This window comes from Kryptolebias marmoratus, linkage group LG8 (genome assembly GCF_001649575.2).
Source record: "Kryptolebias marmoratus isolate JLee-2015 linkage group LG8, ASM164957v2, whole genome shotgun sequence".
In the NCBI taxonomy this organism is placed as follows: domain Eukaryota; kingdom Metazoa; phylum Chordata; class Actinopteri; order Cyprinodontiformes; family Rivulidae; genus Kryptolebias; species Kryptolebias marmoratus.
In genome coordinates this window covers 7,232,593-7,241,468 of record NC_051437.1, presented here as the reverse complement: position 1 = coordinate 7,241,468, position 8,876 = coordinate 7,232,593, and the positions used below count along the sequence as shown (strand labels likewise).

The window sequence follows — 8,876 nt, the reverse complement described above, 5'->3', positions numbered from 1 at the left end:
TGATGAATTTGAGATTTTCATTTGTTGTCATTTGTAATCATCAAAATTAAACGAAATAAACATTTGAAATATATGAGTTTGTATGTAATGTATGAATATAATATACAAGTTTCACTTTTTAAATGGAATTACTGAAATCAATCTACTCTTTCATGATATTCTAATTTTATGACCAGCACCTGTACATTGATGTGACTGAAGAAAACCCTAACATGAACACACTGACCAGTTGGAGGGAACACATGCCTTGATATTGTCTGAGGGGCCACAACAAATGGAAAAACCAAGAAGTAATAACAACCATTAAAGGACAGTGTGGTCATTTTGACATTGTTCCGTTGAGAAAACTGCAACAAACGAAATAAAGGGTCTCCTGTAAAAGTGTAGAGGTTTCATCTTTGTCAATATAGCGTCTCTTACACCAGGACTTTGGAGCAATAGTTGTTTTATGGGTGTAAAAATGCTATAAAAGAGGAACCGCTCTGCCTAGCCATTAGCCTGACTCCTGCAGGAGGACCTCCTTCTTTTCTACATATTGTTGTTCTGTAGGACTAATGTCACAGCTGATAAGGTACCAACTCCTGATATCAATTGAACAGAACATTAGTTCAAAATGGTCAAACTATCTCATGAACCCCAGTATGCTCACCACAACCTATTAGAATCTGGCTGGATTGTGACAAATTTGGAAAACCCTGTGATGCTGCTATGCTCTTAGTACTTAATGTTTTTTTTCCCCCCACTGATATAAATAAAGATGGACGAAGTGCCTCCATTATCTTCTATTGCCCTAAATTGAAGCCAAAATGGTGCTGACATGTCCTATTTTTGGAGCCAGAGTCTCTGCACTGGGGCTGTACCCTCAGTATAAAAGTCATCCCTGTCAATCACATTGTGACATGACATTTCAAAGCCTCTAATAATTAACGGAAACCAAACATATATCAAAAATGAATATTTGAACATACAGCAACAGGGTAAGGATAACTGTCAAAAAAAATAAAAAAAAACAAGAGAAAAACAAGATAATACACTAGAAGATCATGACCTTATCACATCTGTATCTAGGTTGTTTCTATGATCTTGTCACAATCATGACCCTAGTCCAGCACAGCCAGTCATGATTCAAATTGTTGAAGACCAAATCACACCAGTGTGTGCAGGTTGGGGTCATAGATATGCTGCCACCACAATCCCCTACGCTCCACCTAGGACCCCAATACGCTACCTCCACAACCTCTCTAGGGAGGTTCTGTGCATATTCAGAACCATCGTGGACCTATTAGGCTTCATTATACTTAATGAGGAGCCCACTGCAAAGTCCAGCCATGGGGTCACCATCCAGAGTGAAGAGGGCCTAAACACAGCCTGCTGAGAACATACTCATGGGCTGTTGTATATGGAGCTCAATTAACATGTTTGTTCATTTGAGAGAAAATATTTAAAATTAAAGAAATACACGTTGAAACTGAAAGTCAGATTTTGATAATAAACTATATTAAAAAAGTGCATTTAAAAAAGAAGTGGAACAAAAGTCAGAATACAAATACAATACAGCAAAATCTAAAAAGATTTGATTAGTTAATAAAATACTGCTATTGCTATTTATCTTTTCATATTTGCAATTTTTTCTTCGGTTTTAGATGTTTAAGTCATTTTTTAATTTTCATGTTTTAACTTGTAGTAGCAGCTGGCTTAAGATATAGATTTAGGTTTTAATTAATTTGTCTTCGCAGTTTTTAACTTTTGACTCTGATGTAGCTTCGGTTGAGGTACATCAGATATCAGGGGTACCAGACAGCTGAAGAGACTTACTGTTATATTCATAAAACATGGGAACTGATAAACTGGAAAGATGAACAAAAAAGCACTGGTTTGTTTACGTTTTTATCTAATTGCTCTTCTTGACTTGTTGTGCAGGTGTAGCGGATGCATCTTTGGTGTTTGGGACCCGTTATGTTTAAGTTCTCCTCCCAGAAAAGGGCCACATGAGGTGATGTAGTTGTGGAATTTTTGATTGTCACAGGTGTTTCCCATCTGATTGATGTGTAAAAGGTTGTAAAATAGGATTTATATGCGGCACAATCTGGGTAATTAGGAGTTCGGAGAAGTAAAGGAAACTTACGTGTATCCTGCCATCTTTAAGAGCCGGCCCTTCCTCGGCCAGGCGCAGGATGTACAGACCCATGTTGTACTCTTTCCCTCCTCTCAGGCTGAAGCCGAAGCCCCGCTGGCTGCGCTCCAGCTCCACCACAAAGCAGCCCTGGTGTTCCCAGGCAAAAAGCAGTGAGTTACTTTGAGCTGGATACAAAAATGTTGACATGCACAGCAAACACAAAGTTTGAGAGTTTGCTTTCACCTGTTTGGGGCCTGATGTGATGAGTGTTCCTTTCTCGCTCGGTTGGAGCGAGTTCTTCACCTCCGAGTCACCATTCCTGCCACAGAATGAATCAAAAACACTTTATAATGTGGCTCAGCACAGATACATAATTAGCGCTCTTTGAAAGGATGTTTATCACCTGCCGCCTTCCATGCCAGAGCTTTAGACTAAGATCATCTCATGTTGAGAAATGATGGAGTTAAAGATGCTTTTGTCTAATCTTGCAAATAATGATGAGCGCTATCTCATGAGATATTGAGAGATCTCACACCCAGAGTATGTGCTGTGAATGACTCTCAGTTACTACCATGTCAGTTTAGCTCACTATCTGTAAAACTGACTGAGTTGTAACCATTTTTGGGTGGGCTAATTTTGATCATCTGTGGCAGCCATCTTACACTGGATTGACTCCGAAAGTTAATCGGCTTTAGATGTAATCCAGTGATTACTTTTTGAAAGTTTAATTAAAATCTGCCCAGTGGTTCATGAGATATTTTAGGAAGACAGACACACAAACACAAGCAGGCAGAAATACACACATACACACTCATGCAAATACACACACAGACATGAGCAAAAGCAAAATAGTCTGGCTTAATGATAATGACAATAATAAATATAAACCCTATTCCGAAACAGTTGAGACGTTGTGTAAAATGTGAATAAAAACAGAAAACAAAGATTTGCAAATCCTCGAATTCCCATTTTTTATCCACAATAGAATACAGTAAACATATTCAAATTTTGAACTAAGACATTGTACCATTTTCTTCTTCTTCTTAAAAAAAAGGTTAATTTTGAATTTGATGGCAGTAACAAAAACAAAAACAAAAGGCCTTAAAGTAAGTGCTACAAATTAGAAACATCTGGAGAAGCATTTTGAAAGTAATTAGGTTTATTAGTAATTAGGTTAATTAGGTTTATTGGCAACAGGTAAATAAGAGGACTGTGTACACACACACATATATATAAACACTTTAGAGGCTGAGTCTCTCAGATGTAAAGATAGGCAGAGGTTCAAAGTAGTGAAACAATATCACCATAATGTTCCTCAATAGAACATTGGAAAGACTGAATATCTCATCATCTATAGTTCCTAATATCATCAAAGGATTTCAAGAATCTGGAGAAATCTCTGAGCTCAAAGGACAAGGCTGAAACTCTAACAAAGGTTGAGTCAAGTCCTCTGGATGGTTTCTTCTTGTAACATTTTGCCTTTTATCCAAGACTTCTCCAGTAGAAACATTCCAACAAAGAAGAACCTGTCCAGAGGACTTGACTCAACCTTGTTAGATTTATCCATCTGGATTATTGAGCATGCATTAGGACGACAAGGCTGAAAGTCAATTTTCTGTAAACACAGCTCATGGTACCATCCACAAATTCTGGTTAAAGCTCTATCATGTATAGAAGCCATATGCGAACATCAGAAACTTTGCTGTCTTCTCTGGGCCAGGAGTCATTTCAAATGGGCCGAGGCAAAGTGGAAAACTGTTCTGTGGTCAGATGAATCGACATTCGTAATTCGTTTTGGAAACCACACATGGGCGAAACCATTCTCATCCACCTTCACCCCTCTGTGAGGGGAAATAATGGTGTAACGAGAGGAGATAACAATAAAAAAATGAACACTTTGCCACACCTTGATTACAGCAGCCTCTCTCTGTTGGTGTCATTACTGAACCCGCACAGAGAAAAGGCAATCCCTCCAAGAGCTGTGTTGCTTCAACACTTCAGTGACAGATAACAGTGGCACGCTTTAACGCTTCGCAGAGCTCATTACAATGCCTTAGTAGGAATTTAGCTGTGCTGACACTCCATCTGAAGAGTTGATAAATTCTTGGCGGCTCCCGCGCCGAGGAGACTTTGTGCGCGCTCGGTGCTGCCGAAGCCGAGCCGAGCTGAGAGGCATGTGCTGGTGATTAAACGGAGAGGAGGAGGAGGCGTGCCACTGAGCGGGGAGCTAAAATGAGGAGAGGAGGAACACATGCTGAAAGGCGGCGCAGCAGAGCGGGAGAAGGTGGGAAACGATGATGGTGGAATGTGGCGGATTAAAAAGTCCGACACAGGTAATCTTGTTTGAAAGAAAGATCAAAGAGAAAGCAAAGACACTGTTTTATTCCTCCATTTTTCTGTTTGCTTTTCTGTCCAAAGAATGACCATCGGGGGAGATATTCTATCTTTTTGGATAAAAAGACCTGAAGCGATGGTAATGGGCCACATGGCAGCACAGAAGCAGAGGTGCTTTGTGATGTTTGGGGCTAATTTATGATTTCAAGCAGAAGAACCTGCACTGGGCTGTCTCCTGAGGACTCTGTGTCTGAGGTTAAACCTGATGTGAACAGTTTTAAAAGAGAACAGTGGTACGCTGTCGAAGATGATGGGATTTCAAGGCACGTGTCTTTAGGCCAATTTAAATCTGATGCAACAGAGGATCACTGCTGTTAGCGAGATTACTTTCTCCTTCTGTCATTTCTAGTGAAATTTCAAAGATACAAAAAAGGAGTAAAGGTGGAAGTCAAAGTTTGGGAACAGCTTTTGTGAATGCAACAACTTGCAGGTGCTTTTTGGAGCTCACCAACACTAGTTCAGCTCCGGTTTGAGGGCATTTGATGTTTTGTTTTTTTTTCAAATCCTTTTAGTTGAGTGAAAATATAAATATAAATATGTTTTTATGCGCAAGTCTTAAGTGAAGCCCTGAATATTCAGTGGTGCTAAAGATGGGGAACTCTGAGGCCTAACGTCGTGCTTGGTTAACTCAGTTGCAAGTGGCCAGCTCTGACTGAGACCACTCACATCCGGCAGTTCAATGCGTACCTCAAAACATTTTTGTGATCAGATGTTATTTACTTAACCACTCTGGAAGGTTTTACTTCAAAGATGGAAGGTGTAGTGAAGTGAAACACTGTGCTTCAATGTGAACGTAACATCGGTGTTGTGAGGTAAATATAACGCAACATAACGCTGCTCAGACCGTTGTCCTGTGACTGACACAGCCCGTTATAGCTTCCAGTGACCACAGCGAGTCACTTCAGCTCTAAAACAATCAGAGCAAACATTCAGCTAAAAAGAAACTCACCATGTGGCGTTCTGATTATTAAAAACTTGACAAAATGGGTATTTACATTCAGAGATTTTGATACAATTCATTAAAAACTTCAGCCAAAAATATTTATCTTCAGAATATTCCCAAGGAGCGACGTATATTTATCTGTAATCAGCTTGTGTGGGGTTACGTCAGTTCAGTAGGAGGTCCTACAGCTTGGCTCAGGATGGATTGTGTTCAGACTAGCAAACGTATGCAGATAAAAGGGGTCCAGACCTCCTAAGGTAGATTGAGTGATAATGTTTTCAATGCACATTGAGGCTGTTCACATCTGTATTTAGTGCAACCTAAGTCGATCACTCAGGATGGATGTTAAAGACAGCTGTGAATGGAGTCTGAGAGCCATGAAAAACCTCTTTTCAGTAGCTCAAGGTAGAGCTTGTGTATTTTTTGGTGTTTAGGGTCTTGAATAATCTTTCTTCATACTCAAAGTTAGAGAGTTCTTTAACATGAAATCTTGCAAACACTTATTACAGTTAAAAGCTTCTACTTTCCTCCTTTAGTTCACCAGACATTTCTTCATGATTGTTTTGTCCTGTAGTTTAAAGCCGAATCTCTCTACAAAGTCTGCCAAATCTTCCTGAAGGTTTCTTACATTCAAACAGACCTTCTGTCTTTCAATGTTTTTACAGCATGCCGTTCTGGTCTTCCAAACCTCTGAGCTTTTTCTCGGAACAGTAATGATCTTTGAGGAACTGAAAAGGTTTTCTAAAACACTTTGCTATCTTGTTAAGCCTTCTCCCTCTGTGTGGACATGAATTATTTTCATTTTCAGGCAACTACGCAGGTTCCTAAAAGAGATCATGTCTGCTAAATATATAAAACAACTAAAACATGTTTTCTTCACATGTGACGATTTAAACTAACTTAAAAACTGAGTACTTAATCTTCCGTAAGCCACCTAATTGCGTACCTGTCTTGGTAATTGGGAGGCTGTTGGCCCATGGCTCTGTGTTGGGCTGATGGGCTGTGCTTGACTGAGTTTGTTCCAGATGGAGGGGCGCCGTCTGGGAGGACACACACAGAGCGTCAACATTTCTGTCCCCCTTACCGAACAGCTTGACAGAAATGGGACTCGTGCCAACTCACCGTCTTCGGGTACGACCGTCAGGGTGACCGTATTACCGGCGTCCTTGATGAGCTGAACGATGTCGTTGTGCGACAGCTCCATGATGGACTGACCATTGACGGCAGAGATGCGGTCGCCCACTTTCATCTGACCGATCCGGTCTGTGGGACTGCCTTCGATTATCCGACCGATTTTGTGAGGTATAACTGGAACAGACAATTCACGCATTTAAAATGTTTATACAGCACTGATTCAGGAATCAACATCATGATACCACTTTCAGATATAGCTCTGGTCAGAAGTTTACATCCACTCATCATCAGCATGAATGCTATTAACTTGGGCTTTTAATGGTTTATTTGAGCCGTTCTTTTTCCAGGTTGTAAAGATTATACAACATCCAATTTTAATGACTTTTTAAAAACAAGAACTGGGTGCACAAATTCAAAGTCATTGTGGGAAATCCAACCTACAGGCTCAAGTATAAAAATCTTTAGTAAGTGATGCTGAAGGTTTGAAGATGTCTTAACTTGATATGACTAAGGGCTAATCACTTCTTGTTAGTGATCATGGTTGGCTGCAGCTGGTAGTTTGTCTTTGCCAGCATGAAAGGGATTTATTTGACAGCACTCATTGGATTAACAAACACCCGGAACATCGGGAAAGTCCAAGGAACTCAGTGAACATTTAAAAATGATCCAAGATGATGATGAAAGATGATCCGTTCAAACAACTGCACAAAAGTACAGGTTTTATGGATGTGTCAGTTCTTTGCCAAGGTCTGGAAGAGGAATGAAAATGTCACCTTCAAATGAAAAAAGAAGTTAGGATGTTCCGAAAGCGGCACCTTCCACTTCAATGAACAAGTCAAATGCCTTCTGGAGAAAGATTGAGTTATTTGGCCACAACAACAAGAAATCTTCTTGGAGGAGTCATGGTGAGGCTTTCAAACCTAAGAACACTGTACCAGGTGTCAAACATGGTGATGGGAGCATCCCCCGCCCCTCAAAAACAAACAAAAACATAAACCACACAGCTACGGTGTGTGCCAAGCAGGAAAGACAATAATGGGAATCCAGTATCTGTGCCATATCAGTGAGAGCAGTGGTCTCAGTTTGAACCTCTCCCCCCAAACATTTTCTGCTTTCAGAATGGCTCCAGTGTTTTTTGTACTATTTGAGCCCATCCAAAATACCTAATTAGATCCAAATCCCTCAAAACGCGGATGATTACTCATGTTTCCCCATCAGGATAATTACTGAAATGAAGTGGATCAAATATATCCATTTCCGTTGTGTTAATATTAGACAGCCTCATCAGTGAGTGTGCCAAGCTTAATAATCTTGGGGCAAAAAAAAAAAAAGGCCTCATTAGGATATATCATGAATTCTGAAGATTCGGATCCATTCATTGGCCTCCCGGCTGGAGAGAGGAGTAAATTACATCTAATAACTGGCACATTTGAACACGATGTGTGAGGACGAAAACAGGAAGGAGAAGGCTGACCTCCAGGCGGGGGCTTGTTCTTCGACGTGAGGATAACAAAGCCGAAGCCTTCGTTGTCTTTGCGTTGCAGGGTGACGTTGAAGCTCTCCGGCCGATAGGGCTGGCCAGGCGGCGCGGCGTTTGGCATGTCAGCGCAAGGCATCTTGGGAGAGCTGTTGACCAGAGCTGACGCGACCTGCTGGGGCTGCTGGCTGCCGTCGTCCTCTTCGCCATCGTCTGACAAACACACACGGCATGATAAGAGACATCAGGGACAGGCTAAACGGCTGCGCCTGCTTTAAAATGTATTACAACACCTGAGATAAATAATATGTGAGAAAGAGTTTGCTGCCGAGTCAGCTAAATACAAATAAGCAATTAAAGGCCAAGCATCCACTGAAGAAATGTATATCGCTTGCTGTTTTGCCAAAGTTTTAAACAAAGATCTCCTAAATAGTTTCATTAGGACATGCCCACTGGTACATCAGCTGTTTTGCTAACAGACACGTGAAAAGCCAGGCGACATACCTGGCTTTTCACCCACAACACATGCAAACAGAATATTTTTCGCCTGCTTTTCATCTGTCAAAATGTTTCTACATGTTGCCAGTTTTTGTTCACAGAACTGTTCTGTGAATAAGCCTAAAAAAAAAAAAACTGCAGCTTGAGCAGAGAAAACACTATATTTGGCTGACAGACTGACACAAAAGAGTAAAAGCTCTTTAAAATAAAACAAGTTATTCTGGCGTTTTACCTCGATCTGTTGTTATTGTGTGTTTGCTTTGCAGAGTTCCTCTTTTATTGGACTGCAGGGAACCTCTTTCTACCCCCCCCCC

General features: G+C 40.8%; 1 protein-coding gene across 1 annotated transcript in view; it reads right to left on the bottom strand.

Moving 5' to 3' along the window:
- Positions 1-8,876, bottom strand: part of magi3a (membrane associated guanylate kinase, WW and PDZ domain containing 3a) — a 70,925-nt gene that overhangs the window by 6,790 nt on the left and 55,259 nt on the right. The window contains exons 15-19 of the mRNA XM_037976889.1: positions 8,062-8,277; positions 6,576-6,761; positions 6,400-6,493; positions 2,360-2,435; positions 2,126-2,263 (exon numbers count right to left, since the gene is read on the bottom strand). Of these exons, the coding sequence (XP_037832817.1) occupies positions 2,126-2,263; positions 2,360-2,435; positions 6,400-6,493; positions 6,576-6,761; positions 8,062-8,277 (710 nt within the window). The remainder of the gene's footprint in view (positions 1-2,125; positions 2,264-2,359; positions 2,436-6,399; positions 6,494-6,575; positions 6,762-8,061; positions 8,278-8,876) is intronic.